The sequence below is a fragment of the Myotis yumanensis genome, unplaced genomic scaffold (assembly GCF_028538775.1).
Source record: "Myotis yumanensis isolate MYYU_CA2020_CCGP unplaced genomic scaffold, mMyoYum1.0.hap1 SCAF_17, whole genome shotgun sequence".
Classification (NCBI taxonomy): domain Eukaryota; kingdom Metazoa; phylum Chordata; class Mammalia; order Chiroptera; family Vespertilionidae; genus Myotis; species Myotis yumanensis.
In genome coordinates, this window is record NW_027223768.1 from 7,334,677 (window position 1) to 7,355,710 (window position 21,034).

At 53.8% G+C, this 21,034-nt stretch overlaps 1 protein-coding gene across 2 annotated transcripts; it reads left to right on the forward strand.

Annotated features, from left to right (window-relative positions):
• The first annotated feature begins 699 nt into the window (after positions 1–699).
• TAFA3 (TAFA chemokine like family member 3) lies at positions 700–9,750 on the forward strand. 2 transcript variants are annotated; one of them, XM_070396604.1, is made up of 6 exons: positions 700–919; positions 2,096–2,153; positions 3,318–3,433; positions 4,050–4,199; positions 5,032–5,156; positions 6,670–9,750. In XM_070396604.1, the coding sequence occupies exons 3-6, from the start codon at positions 3,319–3,321 to the stop codon at positions 6,679–6,681; spliced, it is 402 nt and encodes a 133-aa protein (XP_070252705.1). In that variant the 5' UTR covers positions 700–919; positions 2,096–2,153; position 3,318; the 3' UTR covers positions 6,682–9,750. The 2 variants fall into 2 exon arrangements, with proteins under 2 accessions (XP_070252705.1, XP_070252706.1); XM_070396605.1 differs by having other exon boundaries at positions 2,100–2,153.
• Positions 9,751–21,034: the final 11,284 nt, after the last annotated feature.

Sequence of the window (21,034 nt, forward strand, 5' to 3'; positions counted from 1 at the left end):
GAATGTTCTCCATCTTTTGTGCCCAGTACAGGAGTCCCTAGCTACAAGTGGCTATTGAGCACTCGAAATGTGGTGAGTGCCAATGAGAATCTCAATTTTAAAATTTTATTTGATTTCTATTTCTATTTAAATAGAGTTTTATTGACTTCAAAGAGGAAGGGAGAGAGAGAAACATCAACGATGAGAATCATAGATTGGCTGTCTCCTGCACACCCCCTACTGGAGATTGAGCCTGCAACCTGGGCAGGTGCTCTGACCAGGAATCCAACCGGTTCATACATGGAGGCTCAATCACTGAGCCACACCAGCTGGGCTGATTTCTATTTACATTTTAAAACTACATAACAGTTAGTGGCTACAGTATTAGACAATGCAGTTACAGAATCTTCAAGGCTCTAAAGCCCCGAGGATCTGCGCAATCACTCCCCACACTCAGCGCCCCCACCCCGGGAAGCCGCAATTCCTGGGAATTTGGAGGAACCTCTCTGAGTGACCCCAGCCTGCAGAGGGATGCTCACCCTGATCCAACCACTGAAATCGGAGGTCCTCGCGTCCCTCGTCCTGCCAGGGCCGCCAGGGGCCGCTGCGCCCCCGGACCCGGCGCTGTGCGCGGCGATCCGCGCTGCCCCGGAGGAGGCGGCGGGGCTGGCGGACGGGGGCGGCCCCCGGCGCGGAGGACGCGGCGCGGCGACTGCACGCTCCCGGGCCTGTGGGCCGGAGCCTCGGAGGGACCCTGGCTGAGCTCCCCCGAGCTGGCCGGGCGGGCCGAACTCCCCCAGTGCGCAGAGAGGGGCCGACATGGCGGTGCTGCCAGTTGGGTCGGAGCCCGGCCGCCTTGGGGACGCAGCAACTTGGTGAGGGTCACAGGGCTCCGGACCAGACAGCACCCGAGGCGGCCGCTGGCACCGCCGTGGGACAGGTAGGCAGGTCCCAGGGACGGGACCCTCGGAATTTGGAGGACTGAGTGGGCGCGGGGACCGGGAGGAGGGGGGAGGTAGGGGAAGGTTAAAGGTTCTGTGATTCCCATCCTCAACCCCCTGCTGCACGCTAGCTGCTAACTCTGCCTCGCCATAGCCTGGCTGGGGGGCAGGAGGCGGGGCGGGACGGGTTGGGAAACTGAGGCAGGAGTGTGGAAGCCCGAGAGCAAATCCCAGAAGCTGCTTTCTCCAGCTCTCTCTGAAGGAGAGAACAGAATGCTGGAAAACCCAGCCTAAATGCCCCCCCCCCATGTCTTTTGGGTCTTGGGGTTCATGGGAGAGAGAGGACAGTTGGGTTGGTGAGTGTGGCAGCTCAGGGAGAAATGGGATGAGGACTCCCTGGGAGAAGAGGAAGCTGCATTTGTAATGATAAAAGGGAAGGTTCTTGATGGGGCCTGGAGAGGAGGTGCCCCCTCAGAGGAGAGGTCTCCCTAGAAGGTGGGGCGCCCTCTGCCCACAGAGCACCCGTTCCCCAGGGTCTCAGCACCACCGCACCCTCTGCCCCCTGGGTCTTCTCTGGGCTCTCACTCGGGGGACCCAGGACGCAGAGGTGTGGGTTCTTCTCGGGCCGCATCCTCCTGCCTGCCTCCGTCCACCTCCCTTTGGAGGCTGAGGGAGGCGAGGCCTTAGGAAGAAACGGAGAAGCTGAGGCTCAGAGAGCTGGAGGACCCCTCTCGCCCCCTGGAGTGGGAATGGAGGTGAGGATGTCAGAGTTGAGCCATCTCGGGTGAGTCCAGGAAGCAGGTGTGAGGGGGTAGGAGGTGGGAGCAAAGAGGATTCGGGACCGTGGGGTCTGTCCCACGTGCCCCTTTGAGCAGCATCCTGTCCGATTCTGCTCCCTCCCAAGGCCAGACAGGTGACAGCATTGGTTCTTAGACGCCTCCTACCATCAGCCCAGCTTTCCCCCTGGACAGAGAAACTCCCTCAGCTACTCTTCTGAGGCTCAGCACCCTACACATTCCCACAGCCTGCAAGGGCCCCTGCAGATTCCCAGGGCTCAGGGGATACTGGCGTCTTGGGCTCTGCTTCAGTGCTCAGCCCACCCCCTTCACGCTCAGAAGGGCCAGTGGCTCCCTTGGTCCCTTGCAGCCCCTGAAGCATCTTTCCTACTCGTCCAGGTAGAGTGAGCCTCAGGCCAGTGGATGAACAGACAGAAGCTGAAAACGCCCAATAAAGGTGAGTTAGGAGGTCATTAAAGGTGGGGGGATGGGGTGTAGGGAGACCCAGCACCCTACCAAGGGAGCAGCCAGGTCCTGGCCTCTGTTGTTGCCAGCTCTGTGCCTCTGCTTCCCTGGATTCTCTCCATTTCTAGCCCATCTTCTGGGGTGGATTTGGGAGGCCCGAACCATTGAGGACGGAGGAGGAGAAGGAAAGGGGAGGGGAGCAGAAACAAGGGGGTGCAGTGGGAATGGGGCAGGCTTCTGGGCTCCCCGGCTGTGCCACCCACACGCTGCCTTGGCCTTGGGCAAGTCATTTGACCTCTATTAGCCTCCGTTTCATTTCTTCCTTTTTAAATTTAAATTTGTTTAAATTGAATTGCTAGGTTCAAAACCCAACATGTAAAAGGGACAGGGACAAAAATCAGTCTCTCTCTACCTTTCTGTCTCCCAGCCAACCAGTTCCCCCTTTTGGTGACAACCAATGTTATCAGGTTGTTTTGAACGTTTTCAGAGCTAGCTTATGCGTATTTGAACCACACATGTACTCCCTCCCTTTTACACATTTTATACACACCGTCCTGCACTTTGCTCCCCCGCCCCCGCTTAATGGTGGATTATCGTTAGAGATCTTTGCATGCCTGGCACATAAAGTGTTTACCCATTCTTTCCCCCAGCTGCCTGGACGGGACTGCATTTGTACAATGCTCCCTGAACCATTTAGCCAGTCCTTGATTGATGACTGTTTAGTGTGTATCTGGGCTTCTTGAGTATCAGTTTGCTCATCTGTAAAATAGGTACAAGTAATTTGACTTTGTAGGACAGCTGTGGAGGATTCAAGACCCTGTTTGGGACGTGCCTGGGTCAAGTGCTCCAAAACTGGGAGTCAGCATTATCGTTCCTCCCATGTCACAGCCCTCCCTGAGACCCTGTCTGGTTCACCCTTCAAGGCCCCTCCTAACTGTCACCCCCACAAAGCGTTCCAGCAGGACAGGCTCCCTTGCTGCTCCCTTTTCCGCTAGGAAAGCACTCCCTGCTTTCTACAGTGAGTTTGTGCCAGGCTGGGTGATGCCTGGGGACGAGGTGTGCACCCTATCCATCTCCTAGTGCACATGTGAGAGGCGCTGGGGGCTGGGGTTGCTTGTGCCTGGAGTCGGAGCAAGGTGTGCGCTTCTCTCTGCAGGATGCGTGACAGGGCCGCGCGGAACCGGAGCACGGGCGGCTGGCTGCTGGCACTCTGCCTGGTCTGGCTGTGGACCCTCCTGGCCTCGGCTTCCTTGCAGCCTCCAACTCCCACAGGTTTGGGGGAGGTGGTGGGACTGGGGAGAGGTTTCCCAGGATACTGGAGAGCTGGACACCACCCCACCCCGTTCTATAGCAGGCAGATCTCCTCTGAGGCTGAGTAAAGCCCACAGATTCTAGGGGTTATGACTCCTCCTCTGCTCTTCACTCAAGAAACCACCCCCCCCCCCCCCTCCCTTCTGCTGTCCTGGCTGGAAAACGTGGGCAGAGCCATTCTCACCTTCCCCTTCAGGCCAGAAGGTGTTCTGCAGGGAGAGAGGCCCCCAGTGGGGGCTTAAGTCTAGCCTCCTGGCCTAATTCTGTGGTTTTCCTTCTGGGACGGTAAAGCCTGTGTCAGCGGATGATCCTTCCCACGCATTGTAAGCCCCGGGCCCTTGCCCTCCTGGAGGAAGCTGGGAGGTGTGGGTTGGCTGGGACTTCATCTTCTGCCCAAGGCCATGAGTGGGATGAGTGTGGCCTCACTAGGGAAGCAGGAAGGACTGGAACACGGAGGCTGCAGGAAGATTTCCTCCATTTCCCCCTCCCCTGAGGTGGGAGGAGCGGGTGGAGGAGTGCCCAGGTGGGGGTTGGGGAGAGCAGGGTCACAGGCCTGATCCTCTGCTGGTCCCTCCAGTCCCCGTGAAGCAGGGCACCTGCGAGGTGACGGCTTCTCACCGCTGCTGCAACCGGAACCGCATCGAGGAGCGCTCCCAGACCGTCAAGTGCTCCTGCTCCTCCGGCCAGGTGGCTGGCACCACGCGGGCTAAGCCCTCCTGCGTGGACGGTGAGCGGGAGGCCGGACTGGCGGGAGGGCCTGATGGGAGAGATAAGAAGGTCTGTCTTTTCGGCCTCGCCATCTGCTGGGGATACAATTTCCTACTCATCTCAGGGTTTCCATGTCAGCTCTCAGATGATGGGGCAACCTCTGGGGGCGGGCAGACGTGACCATCCCATTTCATAGATGAGAAACCTCCCTCCGGCTGGCACCCACTGCCTGGCACCCACTGCCTGGCACACACACAGACGCGCCCCCTCACACGGATCCTCTCACCTCCCGTTAGACTCGTCGCCTCACGCTCATTCCTGCATTCGTGGCCTCCTTCCCAGGCCTCCTCCACATAGATCTCTGCCCCTTCTCACATGGGCACGTGGGAGTCCCTCATCTGCACATTCCTTCACTCCTGGCCTATTCCCTTCCCCAGGCCCCACCCATGCTCATTTTCTCACGCTGGAGTGGCAGCACTATAGACATGCCCACCTGCTTGTGCACGCCTGCTCTGAGGACCCCTCTGAACGGCGCGCACACTTGCTTACATACACCAAGGGGCGTGTTGGGACTGAGCCTCTCTGCTAAGGGCCTGGTGGCGCATCCCCTGCCTTCTCCCCACACTGTCTTTGGTGAGATGCCGGGGTCAGTGGGTTGAGGTTGTCACGGTTGTGTGCCCGGGCCTTTCTGGGCAGCCCGAGTAGGGGAAAGACAGGGAACTGCAGGGCTCAAGCCAGGGGTGTGTGCAGGTGGGCACTTCATCCCACACAGACTGCCCCCCCATCCCGCCCTGACCACACGCTGTACTCCCAGAGAGCTTAGCGCTGCCCCCATTGCTCTGCTCCCACAGCCTCCATCGTCCTGCAGAGGTGGTGGTGCCAGATGGAGCCCTGCCTGCAGGGGGAGGAGTGCAAGGTGCTGCCGGACCTGTCCGGGTGGAGCTGCAGCCGGGGACACAAGGTCAAAACCACCAAGGTACCCACCCATGGATGCTTCACCCCCCTCCCGCTCCCCTTCCACCTGGGACGGAAAAGGGGGCGCAGGAGCCCTGGGAGATGTCAGTGTCCTAAGGAGGGACCTGCAAACCATGTGGGCACAGCCCCAGACAGTCCCCCAGGTCTCTCTTGACTCTGGGGTCTGGAGCCAGGGCCCCTGTCCTTCTGAGCAAACTTCCTGATGCGTCATCTGCCTTGGTTGCCTCCTCTGCCTGGAGCAAGTTTGCCACCTGGAAAACGGCAGGTCCGTAGGAACAAAGCAGAGAGTTGAGGCAATTATCTAGATAATTCAGAGGGGACGTTGCTGTAGCCACTCTGCCCAGCCAACCCTGCCGCAGACCCCGCTGCACACTCCCAGGATTCCCAGCTCCCCGTGGCTCACACCTGCCTTCCTCTAGCCCAGTGGTTCTCAACCTGTGGGTCGCGACCCCTTTGGCGGTCCAACGACCCTCTCACAGGGGTCGCCTAAGACCATCCTGCATATCAGATCTTTACATGACGATTCATAACAGTAGCAACATGACAGTTATGAAGTAGCAACGAAAATAATTTTATGGTTGCGTCACAACATGAGGAACTGTATTTAAAGGGCCAGACGGTTGAGAACCACTGCTAGCCTAATTGCCTTGCCGGGCTGTGACCCGGGAGAATTCATGGTTCACAGAGCAGGCGGTAATGAAGATGTTATCAGACTCGTGAGCAAGTCCATGAGGGTCACGGCTAACCAGTCCGTAGCTCTGTCATCGCCATTTGTACAAAGGATGGTACCGTGGGGCAAGCCAGAACTCTATCTCTGCCTTCCCCGGTCACTCCCACACACAGCAAACAAACAAACAAACAATCACACAGGAGGGAAGGCTGCCTTCAGGGTTCTGAATGAGCAACATTTTCAGAACAGAGGGAGCTACAGCCTCCATATAAAGAAGAGCTTCCCTATCTCCAGACAGGCAAGGAGACAGCCATTCTGAGAATATTCAAGACCAGAAGAGAAGGAGGCCCTCCCCACAGAGCTATATCTTTTTTTTAATCCTCACCCAAGGATATGTTTTTTTAATTGATTTTAGAGAGGGAAGAAGGAAGAGAGAGAGAGAAAAAACAAAAAACATCAATGTGAGAAAGAAGCCTCAATCGGTTGCCTCCCATCCACATCTTCCCTAGGGATGGAACCCCCATGCTGGGTCTGTGCCCTGACTGGGAATTGACCTCTCGACCTTTTTTGGTGTGTGGGACAATGCTCCACCCAACAAAGCCACCAGGCCCAGCCTGTCACTTCCTAAGGTTGGGTTTGTAGGGCTGCGGATCTCTGTGCCTACAATTTCGGTAACCAATCGGAAGCACCCTGTGTGGTGAGAGGAGCCTGACTTATGTTTGCACGGGCCACCCCGCCACGCTTTCCCGGGCTGGGAAGGGACGGCAGAATGACCCGCATGACCGGCATGATCCTGGGAGCGTTCGTTCCCTTCTCTAACCTTCTCCCCTCACTTGCTCTCTAGGTGACACGGTAGTTCTTGGGGTCATGGCCTCGGCAGAACAGCTTGGCTGAGCCGTGGACGGAAGCATGGTATCCAGTTATCAGCCGGCAAGTCTGGAGGTTCGCTTCCCTGGACACACGCCCCAGGTCAGAGGCAGCATCCCCTTTCCCAGGGGCGTTTCAGTTAAGCTGCTCAGCGGATACGGACAGACGTCCAGCCACAGACCTAGTGTTGAGCTGGGCTCTCCTGGGGGACACAGCAGAAGGTCACGATACAATACCTGCCCTCAAGGAGTGTCCAGTCAAGTCGGAGAATTGACAAAAGATGCTTTAGATCATAAGCGTGTGGTACCAGACGGTGGCTTCTGGGCCGTAGGCTGTGGGCATGTTGGAGGTGGGGGGCTGAGACTCCCACAGCTCTGCAGCCACTCCCTGGTCACCGGGCACAGAGACAAGAGGTCACATCGACCACCCACCGCTTCTCTCCCTCACATGGGTCCAAATCCCCAGTGAACTGCTAACGTGTTGAAGGAAGACATGTGTCCCTCTGCAGACTGGCTGCGCAGCCTTTGCCTGGGACTGGCTTGACTTTCGGAAGGGGCACAGAGATGAAGCCAAACTTTCCAGCGGAGCCTCTGCAGACGTGGGGCCCGGTTTGGGCTGTTGTTGGGCAAGGGATGGACGGGACCTTCAATCACCGCCATCCAAACACCTCGAGTTTTTGCTTGTTTGAACAGGTGAGGAAACAGTCCCAGAGAGGTGAAGTGACTTGCCCAAGGTCTCACAGCTTGGGCCTCCAACTCTCTGACTACTGACCTTTTCACTTGGGCAGGCATGTGGGATTCCCACTGGCCTTCCATGTTGCCTTTTTTTTTTTTTTTTTCAGAGAGTAAGGGAGAGAGAGAGAGAGAAACATCAATGATAGGAGAGAGTCATTGATCGGCTGCCTCCTACACATCTCCTACTGGGGATTGAGCCCACAGCCCAGGCATGTGTCCTTTCCGGGAATTGAACCCGGGACCTTTCAGCCCTCAGGTCGACTCTCTATCCACTGAGCCAAGCCGGCTAAGGCCCATGTTGCTTTTATCTCCAGAAGAGGAACCTTCAAAGACCTGGCTGGACAGCAGCAACATTTCTCTCGGGAGATTCTACAGCAGGAATTTTTTTTACCAAGGTCACCGCTCTCCTACCTGAAATGATCCAGATTGCCGACACACCTGGATGTGGGGCCACTGGATCTCCACTCTGCCCTCGGGCCCCATGACAGCCCAGAGTCACCGAGCCCAGTTACAGCTGCGACACTGAGCTGGCAGCCCTGTTGCCCACTCTGACCCATCTCTTCCAGAATCCTTAGGCTGTACCTCTCGGGCGCTAAGAGAGGGTCTGGGTGGGGTCCAGGCTGGTCAGCCCTTCAAAGGTCCTGCTGGGCTGGGTGGAACCTCTGCCCAGGGTTCCCGGGTAGACACACAGGCTTCAGGGACTGAGAGCCGGGTGACTTGGGTAGCTCATCAGTAAGAGAATTCCAGCCTCAGTGACTGCTGGGCTCAGCTGAGATGGCTGGGATGCAGAGTGTGGGGGGCCTGGAGAGGAGGGGTGTCAGTACCAGCGGGGAGGGGTGGACAGTGCTAAATTCTGACCCTCAGGCGATGGGTTGGGCTTGAGTCTCAGTCCCTGCCTGCCTCTCTCCCTCCCTCCCTCCCACCCTGTGCAGTAGGACTAAGACTGTTCATCTCACTCCAGGGTTTATGTTCTTGTTTTTACTTTGTTTTGTTTGGGGTAATGGGATGAACAGTGATACCAGCTTCTCACTAGACTGTAAATATCAGAATTCTGAGGACTGAAGCGACTGAAGCTCTGCACACAGTCGGTCACGGGGCGAGGTGGTCAAGGGGTAGGTCAAAGGTCATCACCTTCAAGGCTGGGGAGTGGATCGGGTTTAGCAAACTTTCTGGAAAGGCCCAGGTGATAACTATTTTAGGCTTCACAGGCCACAAAAAGTCTCTTTGGTATATTTTCCTTTGGTGTTTCTCTATTTGTTTTGTTTTTTAAAAAAGAACTTTTTAAAATGTAAAAACTATTCTTAGCTTGAGTGCTGTGCAGAACCAGGCCCCAAGCTGTTTTTGGAAGGTTGCCAGCCCCAGTGGACCTGTGAAGGCGGGCCAGCTCTCATCTCTGCAGCCTAGGTCTTCTGCCCAGCCTCCTGGCCTGCCTCCCGTGCAGCCGCAACCTGAGCAGGAGGCCTGGGTCGGGTTTTGTTTTCCTTCTAATGCTCCCTGAGAGGTCGGGGAGTGAATTATTTAGGCTACAAATGAGACAGCTTTCGCAGAGTCAGACAGGAAGAGCCTGACCTCCCGGAGGCCAGGGTGTGGGCTTCTCCACATCCCACCCCTGAGACTGTGCCTGGGAGGGAGGGAGCGGGCTCAGCCCTGTGCCCATCTGCTGTGTCCACAAGCTGCTGGGCTTTGAGCTAACGGGAAGCCCCATCCCAGTCTTTCTGCACCCCCCTTCCCCCCGCAGGCCCCCTGCAAATGACACAGGCTTCACTAATGTGGGGTAGGAACTGGTGGGGGGGGGGGGAGGTGAACTTCACTGGTGACATTTACCAAAGTCATGAACTCAGTGAACATTATAATTTGCTGATTAAAATTTTAATGCTTGTCTTAAGGTCAGAAAACACCAGAGAATGTCAAACGTTGGATGCAGAGAAGTTGACAGAAATAGGAGAGTTGGGGAGTGGCAAGCCAGGGCTGCTGTAGCTGAGGGGGGTGGTCAGGCTGCCTGGGGATGGGACACGTGCTCCTGAGGGAGCTGAGTGGGGTGGACACCCCCAGCCTGTTCCAGGTGTGGGGAGGTAGGAAGAGCTTGGACTTCAGAGGGAGGCTGGCCTGGGCTAGCATCTCGCAGTGTGACCTGGGGCACATGGACCCTGCCTGATACAGAATTAGTGTCATGGATTGAGAGCAAAGTGTGTAACCTCTTCCTGTGCAGCAGGCACGAAGGAAACAGCTATTGCTGTGGCGTATCTGTGATTGGTGGGCTGAGTGGGGGCACAGACCTGTATGTGAGGGTTTGGAGCAGAATCTGTGTCGTGGCTGAGGGGTGGGGAAGCGCCTAGGGTGGGAGGGTGAGTGTGGGGCGCGAGGCTGTGTGTCGCTGGAGCTATGAGCGTCCGGGAGGCCATGACCTCTCTGTAGGTGAGGTTGTCCACAGGCTCCATCCTTCTTGTAGAGGCCTCCAGACAAGCATAGGAGGAAACCAGAGGGGCGTCCTCCAGGGTCGTCTGGGACGGGGCCTGGCACCCCTTCCCCTGCAGCAGCAGCAGCTTGCAGGCCCTGACTCCATATTCCAGACATGGCTTCCGTGCCTTCTGTCCCTGGTGACTCGTTAAAAGACTTCAAAGGAGAAACTTCAGACTGGAGACCTCGCTTGCCATCCACATTTTTTAACATTGAAGCTATAACCGTACAGAACATGTCTGGGAATGGTAATTAGCCCCTTGAGAGGCAGAACAAAGAGGAGAGAAGTGAGAGACAGTGAGGGGGAGAGGGCCATTGAAATGCTGCCTGGATAGCAGGGGGAATTCTGCAAAATAACCTCAAGGATACGCAGGCCTCATGAAGGTGATAAAGTAAAAGGACAGGATCTGATCCCAGGGAGGAGTAAGTAGGGAGAGAGAGGGAGCCGGTGTGGGAATTTTCCTTCCCAGAGGCAAATGAAGTGGCTGGGCTGCCCCCTGCACAGGGTCAGCAGAGACCAAGATGGGGTACAATAGGCACCGGAAGTATGGGGTGTGGCCCGCGGCTGGTGGTGCAGGCTCCCACCCCTAATCTTTCTTCCTGGCAAGCACTAACCCCAGCCACTTACATCTGAATTCCTATTTTAATAAGAAGCACAAAAATGCATCTTTTTTTAGCACCAGGTACATTTGTAAATACTGCCTTATTTCATTCTAACAAGATCCATATGAAGTAAATACTTAGGAAATATCTCCCCTTTATAGATAAGGAGATTGGACATCAAAGGTCACATCCGGGTCTGTCTCCTGACGGTGGATCAAGCTGCTTCTATGCCTTGGGTATTGCAAGTTTAGTTGGTTGTTTTCGAATGATTTCAATTTTCCTTTCCCTCCTGATCACCATGTAAATACATGCTTACTGAAGGGCATTTTAAATATACAGTTACAGAGAAGAATATAAAAATAATGTCTAATTTGTAGTGATCTCTCTTTATATTTTCTTAATGGCTTTGATAATTATTGTAGCCAATGAGATGCCCTCTTAGGAATTCTTTCAACTCTAAGAAACAGACAACGTGGCTACCAACACGGAGAAAAGAGGTGTTTAAAAAATAGGTTTATTTTTCTTCTCTATCAGGATCTCTGGAAGTAGGCCGGTGCCTCTGTTCATTTAGGTTCAGCAATGGATTGACGCCTTGAAATGCTCTCAGCCTTTGCCTCATGGTTACATAATGGCTGCTGCAGCTCTGAAAATCACAGCCAGGTTCCAGGCAGTGAGAAGAGAACACGCTTTCCCAGAGGCTCCTGCCAGACTTTCGTTTGCAACCCCTGGGCCATAACTGAGTCACAAAGCAACTTGTACCTTTAAGGGAGGCTAGGAAAAAAAAGAAATGTGCTTCTCCACACTCTCTAATTGAAGTGGATTCGGGCCCCAGAGAGGAACTAAAACATAAGCCTCTTTTCCAGGGTGGGGCATTAATGCTTCCTTTGGTTTCAGAGGCTTCCTTTGGTGAGGCAGAAAGCTACAGCTTCGGCCCTGTGAAACAGCCCTCTGAAATTTGCACACCAACCCTCTTCCGGGAGGAGAGGCATTAGATTCACGCGGGCCTCGCTATGGACACCCCATCGTCAGGGCCTCCTTAATGGCATGCACACCGGGTGCATCCTGTTCCAGACCTGTGGGTCCCAGGGATGCTCTGCAACTCGAGGCTTTGCCTCACTCTCCCTCCACCTTGCCTGGGTTTGATGCTGCCTCCTGCCTGGTCCTGAAGGGCACCAGGAAGTCACACCTGCCCGTCACATGCGTTGTCTGTCCAGTGCTAGGCTTCCCTTCTCCTGGGATCGCCATTGCTGAGTGCTGCTTCCCCTCCACTCCCAGCCTCGTGCTTTGGGGGAGCTGCCCTGCTCCTGCAGAACCACACGGGCCCAGCCAGATGTGACCGGTCCAGAAGCCAGCATCCCCTGCATGTCATACACTGGAATTGGCTCTTGATGGACAAGTAATAGCTGATGTTTACTGTTCTGAGCATTTTAGTGATATTGACTTCATCCTTCCCCCAATCGGATGGATTATACACTGTTACGAGTCTAAGTTGCAGATGAAGTTGCAGATGAAGTTTCAGCGACATGTTCAAGTTGACTCAGCCAGAAAGCAGCAGAACCAGGATTTGAACCCAGGTAGCCTGGGGTCCCCTCTGCCCCCCACTCCTCTTATCAAGTTTCAAACAGGCACAAAGGCAGGCAGAAGAGCATAATGAATTCTTACACACTCATCACCTAGATTTAATAGCTGTTAACATTTTGCCACAATTGCTGCATCTTTTTTTTTTTTTTGTAAAATCTCGAATAGATAAGGACTTTAAAAAATAACATTGCCAGCCATAGCTGGTTTGGCTCAGTGGATGGAGCTTCAGCCTGTGGACTGAAGGGTCTGGGTTCGATTATGGCTGAGGGCACATGCCCAGGTTGCAGGCTCCATCCCCAGTCGGGGGTGTGCAGGAGGCAGCCGATCAATGGTTCTCTCTCATCATTGATGTTTCTCTCTCCCTCTCCCTCTCCCTCTCCCTTCCTCTCTGAAATCAATAAAGAAATATATTTAAAAAAATAATATTGCCAGTAGCATAATCGCACTCAACTAAATTAACAGTAATTTCTCCATATCATCCACTGCTCAGTCCATGTTCAATTTGTTCTGATTGTATAAAACATGTCTTTTTACAGTTCTTTTATGCAAATGAAGATCCAAAGTTTACACATTGCATTTGGTTGATACATCTCCTAAGTCTCTTTTAATCGGTAACATCCCCCTTCCTTTCCCCCCCCCCCTTAAAAAGCCATTAATTTGTGGAAGCAGCACCGTCATTTCGAGTGCTGGAGTTGACTGTATTCTGCCGGCGTGGCTAATGTGGTTAATGTGTGACTCTACTGTACACTAGCACTTGGATCTGGAGTGGTGATTCCTGTGGAGCGCTGCTGGTGCTTCTCTGTTGCCCTGGGCGTTCATGTCTGCGTGCCAGCGTTGGCATCCCGCTGCCTGAGGACTTTCGTTTCACAGTGAAGCACACGTACCTGGGCCCTGGGCGAGTCGGGAATGCAGGAGAATCAATGTCCACAGAGGCGGCCCTCAACCAGCAGGCCAGGAGCCGGTGGGGAAAGGCCCAGCCTCCTCCTGCTTCCGTTGGGGTGACTGACATTTATCCCCCCCTGCCCACGTTCTCCAGGGAGGGGCAGTTGTGTTGCCACAGTGCACCCGTCTCGCTCTCCCATCCCCTACTGGCATTTTCTGGGGTCACCTCCCAAATAAAGCACCTCCCAAAGGAGTCCTAGTCTCAGGATCTGCTTCTAGGGTTACGCAAACCGAAGCAGATTCTGCTTCACGTTTTTTTGAATGAACACCTCAGATGCACTCGCTGTGTTCCAGGCACAGTGCCAGGTGCTGGCAATACAGAGAATACCTCGCTGGGTGCCTGCCCTCAAGGCGCTCACAGTCAAGTGCAAAAGTATGGTCTAGAGTAGTTAGAATCCAGCGGGTTCGGCGCTCACATTTTCACCTCCATTTTACACTTTTCATCTCCATTTCACAAACTGAAGGGGCAGTTTGCCAAGCCCGGTAAGTGACATGACCAGGACACCCGTTCAGGCCAGTGTGACTCTACATAGCATATTTTTTTCTCCTTTGGGTGGCCAGACGTTCCTGTCCATTTTGGCTCCTGGTGCTGAAGTCTTCTCCATCGCGGATGTTGCCGACTTAGTCATGAGCTCATTCTGTCTCACCTGGACCATTGACATGTCCTCCTAACTGGCCTCCTGGCCTTGCTGCCTCCAGTGCGGCTTCGATGCTGCCCAAGCGATCTTGGAAAGCGAGAAGCAGGCCATGCGTTCCTGCCCGGCGGGATGAGAGCCACGCTGCTCGGCCAAGACGTTGAGGCTTTTCAGGGCCTGACCCTGGCTTACCGTTCTGGCCTCATCATTGAAGGCACATCCCACCTCCAAACTTCAGTGAGTCCAGTGCCACTAAATCACTTCAGGTCCCCAAACTGACATGGGACAAGTTTCTGGACCACACGGGAACTCACTTGTAAGAGGGAGATAACAATAAAACTGCCTCACAGAGCCCTTGTGAGCATTCAGCGAAAGGTTGTGTATGTTGTCAAGCCCTTAGAATCCTGCCTGGCATGTTCGCACACCCAACAAATGTTGACTTTAACGTTGTTAATGTTGAGATGCCTTCCTCCCCCTTTGCTTCCCAAGCTCTACTTCATGACATCGAAAATAGAATAGGCCATGGCCTCGGTGTGTCCCCGCTGTGCAGAGATCGACAACATTCCGTTCACTCATCAGTTAGCCTGTCTGTCTCCCCCCTGAACCCTAAGGCCCTGATTACAAAGGCTGTGTCTCACTCATCTTGTTTCCCAGAACTGAGCACAGTGCCTGGTTCCTGGTGCCTAGTTATCGTCTGGCAGGTGGATGAATGAATGAATGAATGAATGGCCAAGGGAACCACCATCACTCCCCTGACCCTGGCCTGGGATCCTCCCCCTGCACCTGGGTACATGTGCCTCTCACTCCTGGGAAAGAGACTGCTAATCTCTTGTCATCCCTGCTCCCCAACAGGCCCCCCTCCACCAGCCCCAACATCTGGCTCTGCCTGACGAAGGGCAGGATTACTGATGCCTCTCATATAGCGCGGGCAGTGAAAGCCCCACCCACAGCTGTTTGGCTTTTATCAGAGGTTTTGGTGAGCCACGCCTGGAGAGGGTATTTCCAGATGGGATATTCAGACCGGCAGCAGCCTGCCCACGGGCTTGTTTAGCCTCCTCTGCCTCTTTATTTATTTCCAGGCATGAAGGCAGCAGATGGGAGCCAGCGGAGGGAGCCAGCTTGACAAAGGGGTCCAAGGACGCATTCTTTCCTCTCAGAGCAGATTATTCGTGTCTGGGAAAGGCGGAGCCGAGCTGCACTGCAGGGCTGTAGGGGGTGAAGGGCTTCGTGTGAATAATGAATAATCACACTAATAGGACCAGAGCCTTCCAAGCTCAGTTGCCTGTTCTCTCCAACTCCGCTGCTTGGGGGCTACTACTGGGCGCTCAGGGCCACTGCTCCACCCCCGCCCCCACCTTCTGAGGCTCACCTGGCTTCCTTATTCTGACTCTGATCCTAGGGATTGGCCTAAGGTTTGTCTCTGTGGAAAGACAATGGCTTGGAGTCAGGATGGGACCTTAGTGTAGGTCCTGGCACCCCCATGATCTGCTGTGACTTTGAGCAAGTCATCACTCTTTTCTAGGCCTCAATTTCCTAATTTATACATCGGGACCCACAGTCTCAGCCCTGTGCCCCTCCCGTGGCTGCTGTGAGGGCGAGTGTGATTGTGGAAATTACCTGTTTACTGGTCTGATCCTCCCACTCCATGCTCCACGGATCAGCTGCCTCCTGCATGCCCCACCCCGGGGACCAAGCCCGCAACCCGGGCATGTGTCCTGACCGGGAATCGAACCGTGAACTCCTGGTTCATAGGTCGAAGCTCAACCACTGAGCCATGCTGGCCAGGCATCGTTATCTTATTTAATCTTATAGCAATTACTGACGAGAACAGGTGAAGTGGGAAAACCGAGATCCAGTCTGGGGGAGGGACGGTCCCAGGTACACACCATGGGAAACAGCTCCAGCACCCATTTCTCCGGTTCCTCTGCCCTCCTAATTCCTCGTGTGCTGTTCCCCCACGCAGATGCTGTTCCCTTTATTAACTGCTACTTCAACTCGGGTGTGGTGGCAGCTCCTCCAGGCACCCTTTCCTAGCTCTCTAATCCAGGTTAGGAGTCTCTGTGCACTCCTCTCTTTTGCTTCTCTTACAGCACAGATCTGGGGTGATGGTGGCGGGGGGGGGGGGGGGGGGCTGTCCCTCTGGGCTGGAAGCTCCCAGGGCAGGGCCATCTCTATGTCTGTGTACCCAGCACACCGAGTTGGAAGTGTCTGATGAAGGAACGGAGAGTGGTTAAGTGGTTTGTTTGAGGTCACTCAACTAGGATAATAAACCTAAAAGCCAACATTTTCAAAAGGCTGAATAAATGCACTATGAACCCAGGTTTTCGCTAAGTATCTTCCACTGTCTCATACCAGGTCCTGATCAAGTGCTACGCCCTCTCCGTTGCCCTCCCGGGAGTGCCTGTCCCCCATGCAGCCAGTTAACGCTGTGGGCAGTGGAGCCCTGCCTGCTGCGGAAGACGAGGTGTATGTCAGGGAGGGGGTCTCAGTGCTGCCCTACCCTGTGGTCATTTGCCCAGGGCTGCTCCTGGGGCCTCCCACTCTCTGGTGCTTCCTGTTTGCCAGGCACGCAGGTGTTCCAAGTGGCAGCCTTGGGTATGTGGAGGTGAATGGCCTGGGCTTGTGGGCCGGGCCTGGGGAGGGTCCATCAGGCTGGGGTTCAGCCCAGCTCAGTGTCATTTGAGCTTCATCCTCACCTTCTGTGAAAGAGAGGTGATGGCCCACCTCCCCAGCTGGGCTGTGGGGAGGGTGGAGGAGAGGAAGGCCTGCGGCACCACCGGAGGGGATGGTGAAGATTGATGGTCATGGCTAGTGACAAGTCCTGCTCTGCTGTATGTTAAGGAGAGATTTAGAAATTTGGTGCCAAAGGAAACGTTGGGCAGGTGACTCCTAGGGAGGATGGCTTTAGACTTGTATCTTTTTTTTTTTAAGAGAGAGTTTTAGTGTTTTGTTTTTTAATATATTTTATTGATTTTTTACAGAGAGGAAGGGAGAGGGATAGAGAGTTAGAAACATCGATGAGAGAGAAACATCGATCAGCTGCCTGCTGCACACTCCCCATTGGGGATGTGCCTGCAACCAAGGTACATGCCCTTGACCGGAATCAAACCTGGGACCCTTGTGTCCGCAGGCCGGCGCTCCATCCACTGAGCCAAACCGGCTGGGGCTAGACTTGTATCTTGAGTACATTTCTGAGTCACCCCATTACTGTCCAGTTCACACCCAACCCACGCCCTGACCTCTGGGAGGAAAAATCACTTTCAAAATCACTTTGGTTCAATTATGACTCCCCTGTGGGCAGGAACTGCGGGGAAGAGAGGAGAGAATGAAGGCTGCTTACGCTTTGGTAGGAGGGAAGGGCAGGGCAGGATGTGGTAGGGACCAGACGAAACTCTGCCCCAGTGGATGCCCATCATTGAATGAATGGCCTGTGTGATTCCCAAGCCTCCACCTTTGAAGATCAAAAGTTTCAGAGAGTGGGAAGGGGAAAGGAGAATGAAGGCAAGGGCTCAGAAAGGCACACAGGCCTGTGTTTATTCTGCTCCTTCTCCGTCACTGGCCAAGGCTGCTGGCAGTACATTCAGCAAATCTATTTGACGTTAATCTTGTTGGAAGAACGTACTGTAATTGTTCACTGCGGGAGATCATCAGATTTGTGTAAATTCCATAATGGTCTGCAAAGGCTTCATATATCTTGACAGATACGGTCTTTAAACTGCTTGTGCTCTGGTCTTGAGAGAGAAGAGGAGAGTGCGGGCTGGAGGGGACCAGTGGTTTTAAGGCCCCAAGAGGTGCACAGACCTGCTTTCTTCGCTGGACTCCCACTCACAGACCCTCGTTCCCCTTCTCCTGGTGGCCTGGCTCCAAAGCTGCTAGGGATCCCCTGGGTTGGGAGGTAGGAATCTCTTAAGGATGAGGGGGTAGCTACTCCCTACTTCCCCAAATCTAATTGTCCAAGAATTCCTGACCCAATAAGGTAGAGGTTCTCAACCTGTGGGTCGCGACCCCTTTGGGGGTCAAACGACCTTTTCACAGGGGTCGCCTAAGACCATCAGAAAACACACCTATAATTACATATTGTTTGTGTGATTAATCACTATGCTTTAATTATGTTCAATTTGTAACAATGAAATTGGGGGTCACCACAACATGAGGAACTGTATTAAAGGGTCGCGGCATTAGGACGGTTGAGAACCACTGCAATAAGCCAATAGTATTACCTTCCAAAATCTTTGTAGTCCCTGTAGCAACAAACTTGGTTCTTACCAGTATGTTTCTAATTTTCAATTACTAATAGAATTATTTCCTGCTTACATTTTAAAGTCACAGAAATACTTATTCTATGCAATTTCCTGTGCTTAGAAAACGTGCCATGAATAACAACCATGATAAGTAAGCATAATACACAGAAACAGCAGGGCTTTTTTATTTATTTATTTGTTTGTTTATAATAATAGGAACTGGATTCTTGGAGCAAATGGTGGGAGGTCAGAGGTAAAAGGCAGAACGCTATGATCTGGGAGGGCAACAGGGCAGTTTGTAGCATGATGAGTTCTGGAGGGCATGCCTGTATATTTTATTTATGCTGACATGCAACCACCAATCTCCTTTCCCTAAACAAACAAGAGACAGATCCAACTCCAATCTAACCCAAGCCTAAACAAGCATATCATTTCATCATAAAATACAATCTATGTGGCCCACCATCAGACTCTATGAATTTGGGCATGTGTGTGGTGAAGGATCTAAGAAGACAGGGGAAGGAGACGGGTCCTCAAGGGGATGGGCTCTGAGACTGGAGGCTGGTCATGAGCTCAGGGGAGGACAGCTAAGGTCAGAGCGGTTGCCGAGAGGTGGGGCAGATGGAAACCTAAGAGCCACTTCAAAGAGAAAAGCCATCAAACTCGATGTCAGATCACGTATGGGGTGGGGGAGGGGAGGGCTGAGGAATGATACGTACAAACTGTAGGAGTGTTAGCTTGGGGACTAGAAAATGGTGGTATTATGAGGAGAAATGGAACCGTTGAGGAAGAGGGACATTTAGTTGCATGAGAAGATACATTCAGTGGCAGTGACCTTGGGGCAACTAACTGGAATGTCCTGCATTAGTGAGAGGCATCGGACTGGACTGAGCAGTCATGGCAGAAGACAGAGACTTAAGAATTATTCACATCAGGAACATTTAGGGAGCCCCTGTGCGTGCCAGGAATTCAGGTAACTGCCAGGTGTAGGGGTGCCTGGGACCACAGTCAGAAGGATTGCACTAATCTGTGGTTCAGTCCCACTTTGTGCGTGACCTTGGGCAAGTCATTTCATGTTTTCCCATCTTAAGAAAGGGAGTGAATGTATCTGGCACATAATTATCAGTAATAAAGGGCCCTGGCTGGTATGGCTTGGTTGGTTGGAGCGTAGTCCCATACAACAAAAGGTGGCCAGTTCGATTCCTGGTCAGGGTACATGCCGGGTTGTGGGCTCGATCCCCAGCAACACATCAATGATTCTCTCATCATTGATGTTCCTATCTCTCTCTCCCTCTCTGAAATCAATAACAATATTTTTTTAAAAAAGAGAAGTTTTGACAAACCAGAGGGAGGTTGGATGACACCACTAGGCAACACCTTCCATCCACGCAAGATTTATTTCCTGAGGCAGAAGTACCCAAAGCCTCCTACCTTGTTCCTTGAAGCTAATGTCCCTTGGGCTGACACCGAAGCAAGATGTATTAATACCCATGATGGGTGATCAGCCTTCAATAAGTAATGCTGGTTGTTCTAATGTACCTGGCATGAAATATTCAGAGCTATCAATGTGTTTCAATTTAAATAGTTACCAGGGCTTCCGTCCAAATCAGTGGTGAGCTTACGCTCTATCATCTTTTCTTGCACAGATCAGATGTGGAGTGAAGGCGAAGAGTTCCAGGAAAAGGCATCAGTGGCTGACCCTGGGCAGAAGGCGGGGAGCCAGGCCCAGGAGGTGCAGGAGGATAAGATCGGGAAGTGGCCAAGGTCCGCACTTGGGCCAGGACTCCTGCCCTGGCCTGGCACTGGCTACACTGAAGGACTCAACTGGTCATGGGAAGCCAGGTTGGAGCATTATAGGATGTCTTCCCCGGCCCCTGGCTGTAAGCATTTAAAATGCATCCACTCTCTCTCGAGGCTTTATAGGAACCTGGGAGAGCGGGGGACTCGGAATGGCCAGGTAGATTGGGGGTGGGAGTCAAATTCCCAGGCAGTGGGACCTCCACAGGAAACATCGGCTGGCTGGAGATTTGAGAAGGCCACACTCAGATAGCCTGTGGACAGAGAGATGGTTGACAGGTCTGTAAATCACGTCTGCTCAGGAGCTGTGGTCCTGACTGGCAGGTGGTGAAGTGGGAAGAATCTGAAGGGTGAGCTGACAGTAGGGAGCCATTCTGGAGCTAGTGGGGCGGCCTGATTCCCACGTCTTGTTTTTCTGACGCTGTCTCCCTAAGAAAAGGCTGGAGGACCACTGCCACGCTGTGATATGGGTGACTGGTGAGCACTCTGCCTTCTGGAGTTAAACATTCACTTGCATCTGAATGACGACCTGGAGGGGAGCCGCAGGAGTGCTGTCCCCAGGAGGCTTCCCTCCAGGAAGGGGGGGGGGGGGGCTGGCAGGACTCCACATGCCGAAGCTCTGTCCAGTCCCAGCAAAATCTCGACTTGAGGCCACTCGTGCTCTGCTCTTCCAGGTCACACTCACCAGCCTTTCACCAGAATGCGGCTCTCAAAGAAACAAAAATAAATACTTATGCCCGGCCAGCATGGCTCAGTGGTTGAGCATGGACCTATGAACCAGGAGGTCATGGTTAGATTCCCAGTCAAGGGCACATGCCCAGGTTGCAGGCTCCATCCCCAGTGTGGCGCCTGCAGGAGGCAGCCGATCCATGATTCTCTCTTATATTGACATTTCTCTCTCTCTCTTGCTCCCCCTTCCTCTCTGAAATCAATAAAAACATATATACACATATATTAAATAATAATAATAAATAATAGATAAATAAATGAGCCCTGGCCAGGTGGCTCAGGCAGTTGCAGCGTCATGGGTGTGCAGGGGTCTCAGCCCAGCCTCTGCCCGCGGGTGGGAGCATGCGCACAGCCGGTGGGCCCCCGGCCTCCGCGCGCGCGCACCTCCGACCCGTCCCGCCTCCGGGCCCACTACCCGCCGCTGGGCCGCCTCCCTCCCCGCAGCCCAGGCGTCCGCTCACCCGGAGGCCAGCGGTCCGCTCGTGCCACCGCCCACCTGACCTGTTCGCGCGACTCTGGCGTCGAGCGTGTGCGTGACGCGGCGGAGCTCCCGCCCGCGCCCACGCCGCGCAGCTCTCCCGCCTCTGCCCCACCCCCGGGTCGGAGCGTGCGCGCGGCGCGTG

Excerpts from the sequence above, each read along its gene's own strand:
- TAFA3 (XM_070396604.1), top strand. The coding sequence starts at position 3,319 with ATGCGTGACAGGGCCGCGCGGAACCGGAGCACGGGCGGCTGGCTGCTG. Across the intron at positions 3,434-4,049 it reads GCAGCCTCCAACTCCCACAG|TCCCCGTGAAGCAGGGCACC; the intron begins GTTTGGGGGAGG and ends TGGTCCCTCCAG. Across the intron at positions 4,200-5,031 it reads TAAGCCCTCCTGCGTGGACG|CCTCCATCGTCCTGCAGAGG; the intron begins GTGAGCGGGAGG and ends CTGCTCCCACAG.